This window comes from Suncus etruscus, chromosome 7 (assembly GCF_024139225.1).
Source record: "Suncus etruscus isolate mSunEtr1 chromosome 7, mSunEtr1.pri.cur, whole genome shotgun sequence".
Classification (NCBI taxonomy): domain Eukaryota; kingdom Metazoa; phylum Chordata; class Mammalia; order Eulipotyphla; family Soricidae; genus Suncus; species Suncus etruscus.
In genome coordinates this window covers 12,058,087-12,076,771 of record NC_064854.1, presented here as the reverse complement: position 1 = coordinate 12,076,771, position 18,685 = coordinate 12,058,087, and the positions used below count along the sequence as shown (strand labels likewise).

The following is an 18,685-nucleotide window of genomic DNA, read 5'->3' as shown; positions in this document are numbered from 1 at the left end:
CGAGGCGCCCCCGATCGCGAGCCCCGCCGGGCCCGCACGGCTCTCACCTCCTCCCGGGCCCGCGTCGGGCGGCGCGGCCTGCAGCGCGCGCTCCAGCTCGGGGAAGGGCAGGTCGGGCAGGTCGAGCAGCGGCCCGTAGCGCTCCAGGAACGAGCAGACGACGGCGAAGTTGGGGCAGGCGCCCGCGCAGCCCGGGGGCGCCGCGGGGTTCGGGTTCGGCGCCGCCGCCGCCGCCGCTTCTGCACCCGCCGCCGCCATCTTGGACGAGGATGGAGGCGCCCGAGGCGGCGGAGGAGCGCGGGCGGGCGCGCGCGCGGGGATCCGGGCGTGCGGGGAGGGATCGGGGCGCGGGGCCGGGACGCGGGCGCCCCCGCGGCTCCCCGAGCGACGAAGGAGCGCCGCCACCCCCTCGGTGCCGGCCGCCCGGGCTGCCCCTCTCCCAGCGACTCTCTGGCTCCCGGCCCGGCGCGGCGCGGCGCCTCGATCCCACAATCCCACGCACGGCGGCCCGGAGCAGTCGAGACGCGCCGGCGGGGCAGCCCGGGCCCGGGCGGGGAGGGGAGGGGCGCTCTAGGCCTCGCTCGCCTCGCCTCGCCTTTCCTTTCCCCTTTCCGCGCGCGGCCTCGGCGCCGCTTCCCCCTCCCCCGCCCCTCGCCCTCCTCCGACGCTCGGCGCCCCGCCCACTCGGGGCGGGCCTCGGCCTCGTGTGGCGTGCGTGACGGGGGAATGAAAACAAGGGAAGAGGCGCGCGGGAAGGGGCGAGGCCAGCGCGACGGGGCCAATAGGCTCCGCCCGGAAGCGGGGCTACGGGTTCCTCCACTGGCCAAAAAAGGCCTCGAGTGGGCGGGGCTTCCCGGTTCTAGGCTCCCCGCTTTGAGGGACTCGCAGCCGGGCTGTGGAGAGGGACAGTAGGTGAGTGGAGCGGGGCGGAGGGGGTAAGGACGGAAGGGGCGGGTCTAGGGGCGCCTCGACCAATAGGCTTGGCGCGGGGGCGGGGCTACGGGTTCTTCCACTCGCCAAAAAGGCCTTTTGTGGGCGGAGCCGCCCGGGTCCAGGCTCTTCGGTCTGGAGAGGGACGGTGAAGTGAATGGTGGGGGGGGGTCTAGACACGCTGCGACCAATAGGCTTTGCCCGGGGGCGGGGCTACGGGTCCCCTCATTGGCCAATAAAGGCTTTGTGCGAGTGGGCGGGGCCGGCTGGGTCCAGGTTGTTCGCTCTGGAGACGGATGGTGAGGGCGGTCCTAGGAGGAAGGGGCGGGCCTCAGGGCACGTCGCCAACCGGCTCCGCCCAAAGGCGGGGCTACGGGTCCTTCCACTGCCCAAAAAGAAAGCGCTTTGTGGGCGGGGCCGGGCCGCCCGGGTTGAGGCTCTTCGCTCTGAGGGACGCGCGAGCAGCTCGACACGTGAGGTGGTGGGGGAATCTAGTCGGAAGGGGCGGGCCTCGGGACGCCGCGGCCAATAGGCTCCGTCCGAGGGCGGGGCTACGGGGGGGGACCGTAAAAGGCTTTTTGGGGAGGGGCGGCAGAGTGGGCGGGGCTTCCCGGTTCCAGGTTCTTGGCTGTGTAGAGGCAAGGTGAAAAGAGTGGTTCGAGGTGGAGGCGTCTAGACGTAGGAAGCGGGCCTCGGGGCGCCTCAGCCAATAGGCTCCGTCCGGGGGCGTTGCTAAGGGGTTTCTCCAGTAGCCATATAAGGCTTGGTGGGGCGGGGCGAGTGGGCGGAGCCGCCGGGGTCCAGGCTTTCCGCTCTGAGGGACGCGCCGCTCGGCTGTGGAGAGGAACGGTGAGGCGCGTGGGGCGGGGCGTGGGGCACTAAACGGAAGAGGCGGGCTCTTGGGCTTCTCGGCCAATAGGCTTTTCGGGGAGGCGGGGCGGCCGTTCTTCCGCCGGCCGTAGAAGGCTAATTGTGGGCGGGGCGTGGGGAGTGGGCGGGGCTTCCGGTGGGGGGGGTCTCTTCGCTCTGAGGGGGCGACGCGCAGTTCGGCTGTGGAGAGGGCCGAGAGGTGAGTGGACGGCCCAAGAGGGAGGAGGCGGAGGCGGGATGGCTGAGGGAGCAAATGGAGGCCGAGCAGGAGCAGGAGCGAGCGGTTGCTTCCTCAGGCGCGATCGGGGATGATGAGAAGGTCGGCGAAGGTCACTCGCCTGGCGCGGCCTGCCCTGAGGCCCTGCCTGTTGGGGGGGCCCAGATCTGTGGATTTGGGGCCGCCTGAAGGAGAAGCGCGGACGCCCCGAGGAGCTTCCTGCAAGACCGGATTCGCCTTTCAAGTCGCTCCCGGCGGGCTCGGGGAACCATGTGGGATGCTGGGAATCGAACCCGGGTGTGCTATTGCTCGGGCCCCAGGCACACGAGCCTGCTCACCCGCTCGCACTCAAGCCCCCCAGGATGAGTAGTCTGGGCGCTCACCTGTGCTCTGCGGGGTCCCTAGCACCTCTAACTAGTGTGACCCCAGGGCCTTACTTACACCTCTTAATTTTGGTGCCTCCGTGTACTTAGCACCCAGGGATAAATTGGGGTGACACATCTCTAGCTGCAGCGACCCCAAGGCCTTACACCCCTTTATTTTGGTGCCTCCATGTACGTGGCACCCAGGGATTAAATTGGGGTGTAGGGCCAGCAGACCGTAGGGCAGGGCCCTCCATACAACATTTTGTGGCCCTGCCCTAGAGGAATCTTCTTTTGATTTGTTTTATTTTAGTTGTTTGGGTCACACCCCCCAATGTTCAAGGCTTACTACTGACGTTGCACTCAAGGATCACCCCGACTTTGCCTCCTGCGGTCCCCAGGGAAATTGAGTTTGAGACCCCTGCCGTAGGGCTTTCACAATTGTTCCTGAGATACGTGGGACCATATATCACTCAGCCTGTCCTGTTCCTCCTACTCCTTTGTTTGATTTCTTTGAACCTCTGGAAAGAGAGGTACCGACAGCATTTGGCTTCAGTAGATAGTTCACTGTAAGTATATGAACACAGTGCTGCCATGGCGCTTGTGTGTGCTTTAAAATCAAATTCTTAGGGGCCAGAGTGGTGACGCAGCAGGTGGCTCAGCAGTAGGGCGTTGGCCTTGCACGCAGCTGACCCAGGACTGACCGAGATTCCATCCCCGGCCTCCCTTACAGTCCCCCAAGCCAGGAGCGATTTCTGAGCACACAGCGTGGAGTAAACCCTGAGTGTCACAGAGTGTGGCCTGAAAACAAACAACAAAAATTCTGTTCGGCAGGATAGTACAGCTGTTAGGTTGCTTGCCTAGCACCTGGCCGACCTAGGTTCAATTCCTGGCACCCTATATGGGCCCCCAGCTCAATCAGGAATGATCCCTGAGCACTGCCGGTTGTGCGCCCCTCCCACAGAAATAATAAGATAAAATTAACATAATTGAGGTTTTTTTTTTAAACTCTTCTTTAGGTTAAAAAAAGGAAGCCCCAAGTTGACCACGCGCTTTCGCCACCCCGTACGTAGCCTTCCAACTCAGCTGCCCTTCCCGCGCCTCCTCCCCTCTTGGGTCTTGGGCCATGCCCCGCTACGAGCTGGCTTTGATCCTGAAAGCCATGCAGCGGCCAGAGACAGCCGCTGCCTTGAAGCGGACCCTGGAAACCCTGCTAGCCCAGGGGGCCGTGGTGCGAGCCCTGGAGAACCTGGGGGAGCGGGTGCTGCCGTACAAGATGTACGCCCACAACCAGAAGCACAGTCGTGGAGGATATTTCCTGGTGGATTTTCACGCGCCGCCAACCCTGGTTGAAAGCATCATGGAGCACTTGTCTCGAGACACCGATGTGATCAGACCAAACATCGTGAAACACCCGCTGACCCGGGAAGTGAAAGAGTGTGCGGGGATTGTTCCTGTCCCACTTGAAGAGAAGCTGTATTTCGTAAAGAAGAAGAAGAAGTGAGAAGACTCACCCAGATTGTAGCCTTGTATCTTATTCTCTCGCTCTGGGGCATCATCCAAAAGAATGTATGAGCTTTACTTTTATCTGAGTGGTGTTGAAGGTGTTGTCAGTGCTTGGACCCCTCTGCGCTAAGCCCTGGGCCATGACTTGCTCAGAGAAACTCATTGTGATCTCTGGTGCCATCCTTTCCTTGGCTTTATTTTGTTAATGTAGTTATTCCATTGCCAGTGAGGGTCTGGGGCCCTACAACATTTCACACCATCTTGGACGACAAGCTATTCAGGAAAAAGACTATTTTAACGTCACCAAATTAAGCGAGAAATAATGTGACCAGGGTAATAAATATAATTCAAAAAGCTGGAAAAACAAAAGGATGTACTGTAATGGTCTATAACATTATTTAAAGAAAGAAAAGTAGCTTCACTTAAAGAGATAATTCTTTTTCTTGTGGGGGAGGGATTAAGCCACACCTGGCGATGCTCAGGGTTATTGCTGGCTGTGCGCTCAAAAGTCATGGTTGGCAGGGCCGGAGAGATAGCATGGAGGTAAGGCGTTTGCCTTGCATGCAGAAGAACGGTGGTGGTTCGAATCCCAGCATTCCCATCCCTGAGCCTGCCAGGAACGATTTCTGAGCATAGAGCCAGGAATAGCCCCTGAGCGCTGCCAGGTGTGACCCAAAAACCAAAAAAAAAAAAAAAAAAAATTTATGGTTGGCGATGCTTGCAGAATCATATAGAATGTCAGGGATCGAACCTGGGTTGACCACGTGTAAGGCATGCACCCTACCTCCAACCCCCACAAGAGATAAAAATTCTACCTTTTATTAAGAGATAGGCTGATGGGGCTGGAGAGATCTTACAGCAGGTAGGCTGTTTGCCTTGCACACAGCTGACCCAGGTTCCATTTCCAGCACTGACAGGAATAATACCTGAGCATAGGGCCAGGAGTAACCCTGGTTGCACAGAGGGCTATGATATCCCCAAAATGAGATAAGGTGCTTGCCTTGCATGCATCTGCCCTGGGTTTGATGTGTAGAACTACATATGGTCCCCAACCCCTAAGAGTGAATGGCTAAACTGGGGATCAGTCACAAGCACCACATGAGTGATCCCTGAGCAGTCAGGAGCAAGCACCGCCAGGTATGACCCCAAAACAAAACAAAATTCTATTTTGTACATGGATTTAGGGAAGATTCCCCCAAAGCAGTGCTCTGGAAACCCCCTAGAGCTGGGGATAAGGAGAGAGAGGCTCAGAGATGATCTATTCTGGGGCAGAAGGGCCAGCATCTCAAAATAGAGTGAGAATACCTTGCTCTGTGGGGCTTCTGTGCTTGGCATTATCCAGGCCACCCACTGGTGTTGGGAGTTTGGCGGAGTGACTCCAGGACCACAATTAGTTATGCTGGAGACCCAGGCATTTTAACTGTTTTATGAAAGTTTAGAAAACAAAAACAACCTTCCTATGGTCATTATTAACCTTAAATGAAAGGTAGTTACAGAATAGAAGAGTTTAGGTAGAACATTCAAACCAAAAGGATAAGATATGATCAACTCTCTGTAGACCTCCACAGCACCAAAGCCCATCCCTTGCTTTCATTGCTTTCAGTTTTCCTAGCCTCTCAATTCTCGCTCCCCATATAAGATTACAAAATGCCTAATTTGATATTTAAGTACATAATCCGGTTTTACTTTTTGGTTGGTTTGGTTTTTTTGTTTGTTTGTTTGTTTTTGGATTTTTTTGGTTTTTGGTTTTTGGGCCACACCAGGCTATGCTCAGGGGTTACTCCTGGCTATCTGCTCAGAAATAGCTCCTGGCAGGCACGGAGGACCATATGGGACGCCAGGATTCCAACCAACCACCTTAGGTCCTGGATCGGCTGCTTGCAAGGCAAACACCGCTGTGCTATCTCCCCAGCCCCAATCTGACTGGTTTTAATACTGGTATTAAGGTAAAAATTCTGCCTTGTGATTTGTTTGCTTACAACCCCCCAACTTAATTTCCTCTCAACTAACTAATTTTGCTATCAGTGTCCCCCTTTATTTTGTCTGTTCACCAACTTTACATTGCACAGATGGATAAAATCATCCAACATTTGTTTTTTACTTCTAACATTATATATAACTGTCTTGAGTGCTTTACATTTATTTGCTGCAAGTGATAACTTTTCATCACTTTGTATAGGTGCTCATTTTTTTTTTTTTTTTTTTTTTTTGGTTTTTGGGCCACACCCGTTTGACGCTCAGGGGTTACTCCTGGCTATGTGCTCAGAAATCGCCCCTGGCTTGGGGGGACCATATGGGACGCCGGGGGATCGAACCGAGGTCCGTTCCTTGGCTAGCCCTTGTAAAGCAGACACCTTACCTCTAGCGCCACCTTCCCGGCCCCAGGTGCTCATTTTTTATACAAGTGTTTTGGGTTTGTTTTTAGAAATACACCTAGCAGTGTTGATTAGAGTTCCTCCTGGCTTTTGTTTGTGGATTGATCTCTGTGCTGGTGCTCAAGGGATCCACCACATGGTACCAGGATAGAACCCAGGCCTCCCACATGAAAAACATGCCCTCAGAGAGTTTTCTCTCTGAACTTCTATGTCCAGTCTTTCATGATTAACATTTCAACTGCTTCTATATTTCAGGTATTATGAATAACAATATTACATGTATACATGAGGTGGTTATTAATTTTCTCCACTCCAAGTGGTGCTCAGGGATCATTTCTGGCATAGTTCAGGGCTTCCAACCATCAAATCTGGGTCAGTGTAGTACAAGGCAAATGCAAATCCCTACCTGTAATACTCTCTCCAGTTCTTTTTTTTTTTTTTTTTTTTTTGTATTTTTTTGGGGGAGGGGCCACATAAGGTAATGCTCAGGGGTTACTCCTAGCTGTGCGCTCAGAAGTCGCTCCTGGCTTGGGGGACCATATGGGATGCCGGGGGATCGAACTGCGGTCCGTTCTAGGCTAGCACTGGCAAGGCAGACACCTTACCTCTAGCGCCACCATGCCGGCCCCAAAATATACATTGTTGGGCCGGAGAGATAGCACAGCAGTAGGGTAAGTTTTTGCCTTGCAAGCGGCTGACCCAGGACCAATGGTGATTCAAATCCCAGCATTCCCTATTTTTTTTAACAAATATTTATTATCTAGAAATAAGTATAAAAAGTCCCTTCCGGGCCAGAGAGATATCATTTAGGTAAGGCGTTTGCCTTTCATGCAAAAGGACGGTGGTTCAAATTCCAGCGTCCCATATGGCCCCCCGTACCTGCCAGGGGCGACTTTCTGAGCATGGAGCGAGGAGTAACCCCTGAGCGCTGCCGGGTGTGACCCAAAATAAAAAAGTCCCTTCCCCGATCCCAGAGTATGTAATTAGGAGGAGAAAGACAAATGTGAAATAATGGGTACAGGGGCCAAGGGGACTTGGGTGCATTGGTGATGTTAAGACAGAATAGAACTTGGGATCAGAGTAATAGAACAACTGTAAAGGTGTTTTGCCTTGCACACAGCCGACCCGGGATGGACCAGGTTTGATTCCCGGCATTCCATATGGTCCCCTGAGCCTGCCAGGAGTGAATTCTGAGCGTAGAGCCAGGAGTAAGCCCTGAGTGTGGCTCAAAAACAGAAAGATAGGACAGGACAAATATCCAAGCCACAGAGTCAACAAAAATGAAATAATGAAACCCAAACTTTAACAATCCTACTTAAAAAGAGGCCTGTTATGATAGCAGGCTGGGCAGGGGGTGGCATGGAATGGACTCTGGGAACTTAAGTGTAGGGAGGATGATATGTGTTGGGATTGGTGCTGAAATGTTGTATGATGCTTTAAATAAAAAAATTCTTAATATCCCTCCCAAGAAGCTATTTTCTAGTACTGAACAGAGTCGCCAGGTACCCAGCCACTCTTCTCACCCTTAGAGTGTGGTCCACATGTTAGCCCCAGATTCCACCTGGACATCAGAAGCCAATTCCCTACCTAACCAGGAACAGAGTTTCTGGGTGTGTGCCTAAGCCACACTCCCCTAACCCATGGGAGACTGCCCTACGTACCGGCCTCAAACTCAACCCAGGCATCAGAAGCTAGTGCCCTGTAACCAGACCAAGCCACCAGCCCAGGCTCCAATTCCCTCACCCACTGAAGAGTGACAATGCATCAGCCCAATTATCTACCTGGATATCAGAAGCTAGCAGCGCAGTTCTGAAGCAGCCAAAAGACTACCAAAACGGAAGACATATCATTAGATCACAAAAGGAACGACGGTAAAGCAGCACAGAACCCTTCCATGGGTAATGGACTAAGATTGTAATCCTGAGGAATCACTAACAGACACTTATATACTCTTTCTGAAAAGGACTTCAGAATAGAAAATTTTGAGTAACCCGGCAGCTTTTGGGTTACTCCTGGCTCTGCACTTAGAAATCGTTCCTGGCAGGCTCGGGACCATATGGGATATCAGGAATCAAACCCAGGTTTGTTCAGAGTTGGCCGTGTGCAAGGAAAATGCCCTACCACTGTGCTATTGCTTTGGCTCCAGAATAGAAATGATTAATATATTTAACAAGCTCAAAGAAACCATGGACCAGATGGCCAAAAAAAAAAAAATCATGAAGGAACAGAAATAAGGGGTCCAGAGAGATAGCACAACGGCATTTGCTTTGCAATTAGCTGATACAGGACCTAAGGTGGTTGGTTCGAATCCCAGTGTTCCATATGGTCCCCCGTGCCTGCCAGGAGCTATTTCTGAGCAGACTGCCAGGAGTAACCCCTGAGCACCACCGGGTGTGGCCTAAAAACAAAAACAAAAACAAAAAAACAAAAACAAAAAAAAAGGAACAAGTAAGAAAACTTCAAATGAATGTCATAACTGAAAAACTTGGTAGGCCAAATTAAAAAAAATAAAAATTCTTTTTTGTGTTTTTTTTTTTTTGGGGGGGGGGACCACATCCAGTGACCCTCAGGGGTTACTTTTAGCCATGTGCTCAGAAATCGCTTCTGGCTTGGGGGACCATATGGGATGATGGGGGATTGAACCGCGGTCCATCCTAGGTTAGCACTGGCAAGGCAGATGCCTTACCACTCCAGTCCCCCAAATGAAAATTTTACTGGAAAGCCTTGCCAGCAGCTTCATAGATGCTGAGGACAGAATTAGTGAACTTAAAAGATACGGTCCAGAAAACCTCCAGGCTGCAACAAAAAATGGCCAGAAAAAGTCTAAAAATAAACAACCAGATAACAAGAGACCTTTGGAATGAATTCAAGGGGAACCATTTAAGAATCATTGGGAAACCAGAGTAGAAGGAAGAAGCAGCAGCAGTCAAAGATATCATTGCTATCATCATATAATACCGTAATATATTTATGATATTTGTATCGTATCAAGTTCCCAGAGCTGGAAAGTACATGTACCCACCAACTAGATGAGTTCCAAATAAAATTACTCTTAAGATATATCCTGATCAAAATTATGAAAATCGGGATTGGAAAGATAGCACAGGAAGCAGTAGGGCATTTGCTTGCAGTCAACCCAGGAGATAGTGGTTCGATTCCCGGCAACCCATATTGTCCACTAAGCCTGCCAGGAGCTATTTCTGAGCACAGAGCCAGGAGTAATCCCTGAGCACTGCCGGTGTGAACCAAACACCAAAATTATAAAAACCATAGATATGGGATACTGAAAATGATCCAACATTCCATATGGTCACCAGGAATAATTTACTGGAGTGCAGAGTTAGAAGGAACCTCTGAGAACTGCCAGATATGAACCCCCCCCCCCCAACATATATACTGAAAGCAGTAAGGACAAAGACAAGTTATATTCAAAAGAGTGCCCTTAAGATTTACAGCAGAGGGGCCTGAGGAGAGGCGCAAGTGCTAGAGTGTTTGCCTTGCACATGACTAACCTAGGACAGACCTCGGTTCCATCACTCGGTGTCCCAGATGGTCCCCCAAGCCAGGAGCGATTTCTGAGTGCATAGCCAGGAGTAATCCCTGAATGTTATCGGGTGTGGCCCAAAAAACCAAAAAAAAAAAAAAAAAAAAAAGATTTACAGCAGATTTCCCAAAAGAGATCCTCTGCATCCAATGACAATGTTGGGATATAAGAATAATAAAAACAAAAACTCAACGACTGAGTTGAATTAGACTCATTCAGATGTGAATGAGCGCCCACATAGTGACAAGGTGCTGAGCACAGTATCTCACCCATAAGCACCAAAGTTGTGGCCAGAGAGTAGGAATGACAGGATAGGATCTGTTATTCCTGAGAGGCCCAGCCAGTTACTGAGCACAGAGTCTCACCTATCAGCACCATGGCTGTGCCATAGACCAGGAAATTTGGAATGACAAAAACTGCAGGGGGTTTCCAGAGAGATAATACAGACTTGCACACAGCTAACCTGAGTCAATGCCTGGCATCCCGTATGCTACCCTGGCCTATCAGGAGTAATTTAGGAGTGCAGAGCTGGGAGTAACCCCTAACTGGTGTTGCCCCCCCCCCCCAAAAAAAAAAGAAAACAGGCTGAAGTGATAGTACAGCAGGCAGGTAACTTGCCTTGCATGCAGCCAATCTAGATTCAATCCTCAGCATCCCATGTGCCCCACCAGGAGAGATTACTGAGTTCAGAACCAGAGTAACACCTGAGTACCACTGGTTGTGGCCCAAAAAGTAAAAGAAAAAAAATTGCTGGCATACAGTCTGAAGAGGCCGAATCACAGGTACAGAGCACAGGGGTCTCACCCTCACATGTGTGGCCAAAGACTGAGACATCAGGGAACTGCTGTTGGGGTACAGTCCAAGAGATGCCCAGTGACAAGACTTCAGAGTAGGAAAATGCACACTGGGACAAACACAGCATAATTACATGAGCAGGCCATTGTACATTGGAGGCAAGTAAGGACAGGACTTAGGAAGTTGTACGCTGGACCAGATATTGTAAGACTGAACAAGGGATGTCATAAGCCATCAGAAAGGAATATAAATTGGGAGGAACCCAGATCCATCTAATTGAACCATACAATAACTATTTTATTTTGTTTTGGTTTTTTGGGACACACCCGGATGTGCTCCGGGGTTACTCCTGGCTCTGCGTTCAGAAATCACTCCTGGCAGGCTTGGGGGACCATATGGGATGCCGGGAATCGAACACGGTCGGTCCAGGTTGGGACCGTATGAAAGGCAAATGCCCTGCTGCTGTTTAAGTTTCATCATAATATTTTACAATGCTGTAAAAAGCATTGTGTGCCTCTTGCTGGAACTTAAAGCATTAAACTGCATACGCTACCTCTACCTTCTGTATGTAAGCCTGCTCTTCTGGCCCCAAAGTCATCGTGGTACCTTCTTTTGTGATTGGATGATTCTGGATCTCTGGTCACATTTTACTGTTAACTTTCTAAAAAAAACTATGACAGCCACATAAATGAGAAAGCTGCTTTTTACATTCTGAAAAGACAAGCTTACTATGCTTGTATATGGATCACCAACCAGGGGATGGGAATAGTGCTGGTGTTGGTGGTATCTGAGGGGAGATAAACGAGGGCCCTGACATGGTGGAGGGAAGTGGGCACTCTGAGAAGGAGGTAGTGCTGAAACAGATGTGAAATCCTTCACAAACAGTATCGTACATCATGGTTCCTCCAAGAAACTAAAAAATTCAAATAAATGTATTTGGGATAGCTCTAATTGACCATTTTCTTTTGATTTCAAATTTCAGTGACGTTCCTTATGTCTTCTCCTGAAATTTCTTCCATCTCATGGGGACAAATGAAAGTCCAAGGCTCTTCTAAAACCTATAAGGACTGCAAGGTGTGGCCAGGAGGAAGTAGGGCTTGGGATTGGAGAGAAACTGGAACCCAGGTAAGTTATTAGTGTTTGGTTGACCCTGCCCGAGGCCAGTCATAACAGTTAAGCAAAAAGTCACTACTCTCTCATATCATTCATTTACAGGAAATTCTTTTATTGGGGGAGGCACACCTGGTGGTGCTCAGGGGTTACTCCTGACTCTGTGCTCAGGAATCACTCCTAGTGGGCTCAGGACCATATGGGAAGCCAGGAATGGAATCCGGGCCGGCCATCTATAAGGCAAATATCCGGCTCGCTCTGCTTTTGTATCATTTTTGGGGATTGGGCCCTACCCAACATGCTCAAGGGCTACTTACTGCCACTGGTGCCTGAAGATCACTCCCTGTGGTGCTGGGTGCTCAGGACCAAAATTCTGCTCCCACAGGCAAAGCTGCACCACTGGGCTAGCTCTCTGGACTATTCAGCCCACTCTTCCCAGCACTCCATAGAAATGTTTGGTGATCTGACTGTGTCCTTCCTGACATGCCTCCTTCTGAAGATTTGTTTTAGCTTCTTCAGGAATCTTATGTTTCCCAAAACAAGCTGTTAATAGATCAGACATGCTGCAGGTGCAGGATTATTTTCAGGACATTCTTTCTCTTCCATTTAGGGGCAGGCTTCCTTGCCTGAGGCTTTACACACTGGGTAGGTTTCTGTTTTGTTGGGGATGGTCAACTCTTTCACTGAAAGTGAGTTTAAGAAGGTCCATTCTGAGGCAGAAGAGATAGGTTAACAGGACAAGCTCGTTTTATGGGTTTAATCCCCAACACTGCATATGGTCCCATAAGCACTGTCAGGAGTGACCCCTAAGCACAGAGTAAGGAGTGCCAGAGCCCACTTGACAGGGGCTAAGCAGGCATGACTCTGACAAGACAAGGTTTTTCTGGAGACTGGGTGTAATAGGGTAGGGAAGCCAGGGGCCTTAACAGCCAACACCTGGGCAGAGAGGAAAGAGAATATTGAGGTTAAGACTGAGGCAAGGAAGGCCCGGAGAGATGGCACAGTGGCGTTTGCCTTGCAAGCAGCCAATCCAGGACCAAAGGTGGTTGGTTCGAATCCCGGTGTCCCGTATGGTGCCCCGTGCCTGCCAGGAGCTATTTCTGAGCAGACAGCCAGGAGTAACCCCTGAGCAACGCTGGGTGTGACCCAAAAAAACAAAAAAACAAACAAACAAAAAAAAAGACTGAGTGAGGCAAGGAGTCAATCAGTTAGAGGACCAGGGGAGAGGGAAAGGCAGGAGAAAGCAACAGGGCATTATAAGTAGCTAGTCCATGGGGCCGGGAAGGTGGTGCTAGAGGTAAGGTGTCTGCCTTGCAAGTGCTAGCGTAGGATGGACCAAGGTTCGGTTCGATCCCCCGGCATCCCATATGGTCCCCCCAAGCCAGAGGCGATTTCTGAGTGCATAGCCAGGAGTAACCCCTGAGCATCAAACGGGTGTGGCCCAAAAACAAACAAACAAAAAATAAGTAGCTAGTCCAGCCAACAGATTTCCAGTGAAGCCATCCGAGAAATGCAGCCAGAATCTGGGAGATATATCCACCACCCCCAGCACTGGAGCTGGGGGTTTATATAGCTCTCAGGCAACTACCTCTAAGTGACAGTTACCAAGGGCTCTTTTCTAACTGATTTCTCAGCCCTTAAAGGAATAGACCCCATTTATGGCTGTCCTGGGGGCACAGAGGGGCCTGTGTAAGCTCAGAGCCTGGCCTAAGAGTAGCCCACGCAATGAGAAGGAATAATGTCTACGATTATGTCAACATCAGTTAAACTTCTATTTTTGTTTTTGCTTTTGGGAAATACCTGGCTATTCTCAGGGTTTATTCCTGGCCCTGCACTCAAAAATCACTCCTGGTGGGACTCAGGGGACCATATAGGATGTGAACCCAGATTGCTATATGCAATGCAAACGCCCTACCTGCTATACTGTCTCTCTGGCTCTTTTAGTTACAGTTCTGGTTTTTAAGTATCTCCTCATTTTGGTCCTCTAAATTTTCCTTTTCCTTTTAAAATAAAGGGGGAGGGTATTTAGTTACTACGATTTCCAATTTTACTCATCTTTTCATGGATACATCATTCCAACCACCAAAGATCCTGCTTCCCCCCACTAGTGTACCCCTTCCACAATGTCCCTCAGCATGTGATTTCAATCTATAGGCAAAATCTTCAGCTCTAGTGACTGACAATTTGTTATTCCCTTGCTATGTTTCCTTTGTTTGGTTTGTTTTAGGGCCATACCTGGCAGTGCTCAGGGTTATTCCTGGCTCTGCACTCAGGAATCACCCTACCAGTTTCGGGGACCATATATGAAATGCTGGGGATGGGATCTGGGCTGACTGTGTGCAAGACAAATCCCCTCCCCACTGTACTATTGCTTGGGAGGAGGAGAGGGAGTACATGCAGCCAATTTGAAAGTAACATTAAAGTTATGTATAAATCACCATTTCTGAACTGACAAGAAAAGCAAATGCTTAGAGGTGCTCTGTAATAATTTTTTATTTGGCTTGCTTACCAAAAAATTGAATGGTTTCTAGGCCACATCTAGCAGTGCTCAGGGGTTACTCTGCACCCAGAAATTTCTTCTGGCAGGCTCAGGGGACCAAATAGGATGCTGCGGATCAAATCCGGGTGGTCTTGTGCAAGGCAAACACCCTACCTGTTGTGCTATTGCTCCAACCCAAAAACCCATCACTTTTTGTTCACAAAATTCATTGTGTCAGGGCCACAATCTCTCTTCCCACCCAGCACTCTCCAGGTGTGCAGCCGGCAGACGTGGAGGAAGTTGTGCAGCAAGGGGTGCAGACCCTGGTGATTGGTCGAGGGATGAATGAGGCACTGAAGGTATGAGCTGGTGACTCGCCCTGTCTGTTACCACAGGCCTCTGCCCTGTTTCTGTGTGCCTGCAGCTCCCATAAACACTGCATGATCCCCAACCCCTCATAGAATATACACTGCATGACCATCCCCTTCTCAAAGGACATAAATAAATACTGCAGTGTCCCCCCCAGATATAAACAAGATATACAGGATATAAACATTACACATCCCCCCTCCAGCTCACAGAACATAAATACTATCAGAACCCTCTCCTTCTCACAGTACACAAACACTGCATGTAGCCCCCTTCTCGCATAATATTAACACTGCATGCACCCCTCCTTATAAGAAATAAACACCACATGTACCACTCACACACACACACACACACACACACACACACACACACACACACACACACACACACACATCATATACACTGCATATACTCCTTCTTCTCTGGGACCCTTCTCTGGGACCATGCTGTCTAAACTCCGCTGCAGAAATGCTATTAGATCTCAACTGTCTGCTCAGGGTCAGTACTAGCAGGGCTCAAGGAAGCCTATGTGGTACTGGGGACTGAACTGGAGCTGGCACCCTGAAAACAAGCACATTTCCCACTGTCCCATTTCTCTGGTCCCCACTTAGATTCTTGAGACTGGAGCAGGTAGAGTGGGTAGAGCAGCCAGTACAGCAGGTAGAGCACCTGCCTTGCATGTGGCTGGCCCAGGTATGAGCCCTGGCATCTCATATGGTCCCCAGAGCACCTTTCGGAGTGATTCCTGAGTGCAGAACCAGTAGTAACCCCCTGAGCATAGCTGAGTGTGGCCCCCAAACAAACAACAAAACCACTTAGATTCTTAGCTAAAGTTGCCAGCACAAATGCTGTGGGCCAAGTCCAGAGATGAAGACAAAGGCCTATTCCCTTACATCACTAATGAGCATCTGAGGCCAAGACTATGGCTCCATTCTTCATGCTCTTTGTATGCTCTGTTGAACTTTAGGCTGACATCGTAAGGCAAGGGGCTTCCTAGGAGTCTGTGGGGCTCACTGGCAAGTTTGGGATGGAGAAATTGGGGAGATGGATAGAGAGTTGTCTCTCTGTGTCATGCATTTCCCTGGTGGCAGAAGAGGAGACTGGGGCCTTTGCCTGGAGTCACTCAACCTTCTCTCCCCAGGTTCTCCCGTCCACAGTGCAGTACCTCGAGCAACACGGCATTGAAGTTCAGATGCTGCAGACAGAGCAGGCAGTCAGGGCCTACAATGCTCTGGCAGCCCAGGGCATGCGCGTGGGAGGCGTCTTCCATTCTACCTGCTGATGGCACTGAAGAGGGGAATAAAGCCCTGAACGACTAGTCATTCCTGTAGCTCTCACTTCTGCCCTCTACACTAGCCCCCAACAGAGATCTGGGGGATTCAGAGGGGTCCTGTCAGTGATCTCAGATAATATGAAGGCTTCAGACTCCTGAGCTGCTTGGTCCATGAGATACAGGTCTACTTGAGTCACATAGTAGAGTTCAGTGGCCTCCAGGGAAATCCTGAGGTACTGGGGATAGAACTGGGGCCATCGTCATGAAGTCAAGTGCCTTAATCCTCTGCCCAACTCTTGGCTCTCTTTCCTTCCTGCCCTCACTTCTCGCCATCCTACTGGCACCCCAACCCAAATGCTTCCAAGGATTCGGCTCCAGTTTTAGTCTGTCAGCCAGGGGCACCACCATGGAACCTGCCATTCTGTGTCTTGCTGGTTCTGCTGAGACATTTGGGAAAGGTGGGATGTCATTCACGCCCATTAGTGCTCAAGACTTATTCCTGGGGAGGTTCACAAGACCATATGGAAGGCCAGAGATCAAACCTGCCTAGGTCAGCCATGTACAAGGCAAACACACTCACCCGCTGTGCGGTGGCTTTGCACCCTCCAAGCATTTCTGAGCAGCTGCTCACCAGGTCCTGTGTGAGGCCTAGGGATGCAATGACTGACAAATCCCCATCCTCAAGGGCTATGGAATGACCATAAGGAGAGGCAGCCATTACCAAAGGCTAATGATGTGAGGAGGTGTGGGCTAGGGCAGAGGTCCCCCAAATTATGTGCCCTACTGTCCCCTTCTTACCACCTCTCTAGAAGTCATTTTTGGTGTTTGGGTCATAGCCAGATGGAGTTGCTCTTGGCATGTGCTCAGCCTACTAAACAGCACTGGAAATCTCCCTTTAAGCAAATGAATAGAATGTGCCCCCCAAACCATGCACCTGAAACTGCCTCTTCCCCAAGACATTCCAGAGTCCCTGTACCAGAACTGGATAGTATCAACTCCTGTAGAAAACACTGAGTTAATGTATGAAAAGTAAAAGGGAAAATTGAGCCAGAGAAATAGTACAGTAGGCCAGATACTTGCCTTACATGCAGCCATCCCAAGTTCCTCAAGGCACCCCATATGTCCCCCTAGCATCTTCAAGAGTGATCCATGAGAACAAAGCCAGGAAGAGACCCCGAACACTGTTGGGTGGGCCACCCCCCAAACTGAACAAAACAACCACTTTCTGGGGCCAGATTATACAGTGAGTAGGCCCATGCCAACCTGAATTCACTTCCTTATATACCATATGATCCCTGGAGCCCCCACCCACCCACCAGTAAGATTCCTAAGCACAGAGCAAGAAATAAGCCCTGAAAATGGTATGTGGTCCCCTAGGCCTCAAATGGAATAGATGTGAGATAAAGGGAAGCCTTTTGCTTTCAGTGTGTGAAGAGACACACAGGGACTCAGGAAGGTCCATCCTTCAGTTCAACTACACTCCTTGGTCCAGGCACCGCAAGTGATCTAGGGAGAAATAGTAATAAAAGCTTTGAGGAAGGCAGGAAGTGAAGCGTGTTCACCTAAGTACCATGCAGGGAGCCTAGGGCCACCTCCAGGGGACACTCAGCCACTGGAATTTCAGGATTTGGATACTGCAAGGCAGGGGGTCACTGGAGCATTCCTGATGATGGTCAGGTGACCCTTCGTATAGGGAGCTGCTCATCTGTGACCAGATGCCTGTGTTACCTCCCAAAGACCAAGCAGTAAAAAGTGAATTCATGAAAGGTGATGTCCATTTTCTATTGGGAGATATAAGTGAACAAATACATGATGTGACCAGGCTCTGCTATCAGGGAAAATCAAGCCCCAAAAGATGGCAGAGACCACGGATTATTTTAGGGGAGCTGAGAGTGAGAAACATGACCCCATAGGCCTCTCAAATCTCACCTTATCCAGGACTTCTCTTTGCATCTCATATTCCTGCACTGGGAAGCAAGGGGCTGGACTCAATTCCTCTAACCCCTCTGAAGGTCACAGCCTGGCTTAGCCTTCATTCTGAAAGAGCACTTTCAGCCATTACCTCCCTGCAGACTGGTGAACGTTGGAACATTTCACACAGTACTCAGAAATAAGCAACACTCTGGAAAAATCATTTTAAATCAATATGTGGGGCCAGAGGGATAGCACAGCAGTAAGGCGTTTGCCTTGCATGAGACCGACCGGGATCAAATCCAGGTTCAACTCCCGGCATCCCATATGGTCCCCCGAGCCTCCAGGAGCGATTTCTGAGTGCAGAACCAGGAGTAACCCGAGTGCTGCTGGGCGTGGTTCAAAAACCAAACAAACAAAACATCAATATGTATGTACATGCAGCAGTACCTGGTCCACATGGTCCATGCCGAGTGACTATAACTTCTTCATGGACTGGTGGGAATTCTGTGTTTGGTACACAAACCTACAAGGTAGAAACTTTTTTGTTCTGTTGTTGGGCAATACCTGGTGGTGGTCAGGGTTTACTCCTGGTTTTGCACTCAGGAATCTCTTCTGACAGCCGGGGGGACCCTATGGGCTGGACGGGATCGAACTTGGGTTGGTCATGAACAAAGCCTCATGCCCTTCCTGTTGTGCCATTGCTCCAGTCCCACGTTAGTGGCTTGTTCTAGGGGTTTCCACAGGCAGCCTCTGTGGAGCCTTAGACTAATGGAAATATCATCCATACTTATCACTTCTTATCACTTTACACACTATTCTTTGGCTTTGAGTTGTGACTCGTTTGGTTCAAGAGGACAGCAATGGACATCACATGTCAAGCCTTGGCTCTGCAACCAAGTGAACCTCACCCGGCTTCTGTCACTCCCCGCAGCTGTGAT

At 50.4% G+C, this 18,685-nt stretch overlaps 3 protein-coding genes and 1 long non-coding RNA gene across 4 annotated transcripts in view; 3 read left to right on the top strand and 1 right to left on the bottom strand.

Moving 5' to 3' along the window:
- Nucleotides 1-258, bottom strand: part of RSF1 (remodeling and spacing factor 1) — a 109,480-nt gene extending 109,222 nt beyond the window's left edge. The window contains exon 1 of the mRNA XM_049776230.1: nt 48-258. Within this exon, the coding sequence (XP_049632187.1) occupies nt 48-258 (211 nt within the window). The remainder of the gene's footprint in view (nt 1-47) is intronic.
- A 3,195-nt stretch (nt 259-3,453) lies between these two features.
- Nucleotides 3,454-4,254, top strand: LOC126013266 (28S ribosomal protein S6, mitochondrial-like). The gene has a single exon (XM_049776288.1). The coding sequence runs from the start codon at nt 3,506-3,508 to the stop codon at nt 3,881-3,883; it is 378 nt and encodes a 125-aa protein (XP_049632245.1). The 5' UTR covers nt 3,454-3,505; the 3' UTR covers nt 3,884-4,254.
- Nucleotides 4,255-5,809: 1,555 nt separating this feature from the next.
- Nucleotides 5,810-6,536, top strand: LOC126013277 (uncharacterized). The gene is made up of 2 exons (XR_007497519.1): nt 5,810-6,064; nt 6,271-6,536. It is a non-coding gene; the product is annotated as an uncharacterized LOC126013277 (long non-coding RNA).
- Nucleotides 6,537-11,580: 5,044 nt separating this feature from the next.
- AAMDC (adipogenesis associated Mth938 domain containing) lies at nt 11,581-15,871 on the top strand. The gene is made up of 3 exons (XM_049776289.1): nt 11,581-11,724; nt 14,452-14,547; nt 15,702-15,871. Exons 1-3 carry the CDS (start codon nt 11,593-11,595, stop codon nt 15,840-15,842), a joined length of 369 nt encoding a protein of 122 aa, XP_049632246.1. The 5' UTR covers nt 11,581-11,592; the 3' UTR covers nt 15,843-15,871.
- The last annotated feature ends 2,814 nt before the right edge of the window (nt 15,872-18,685 follow it).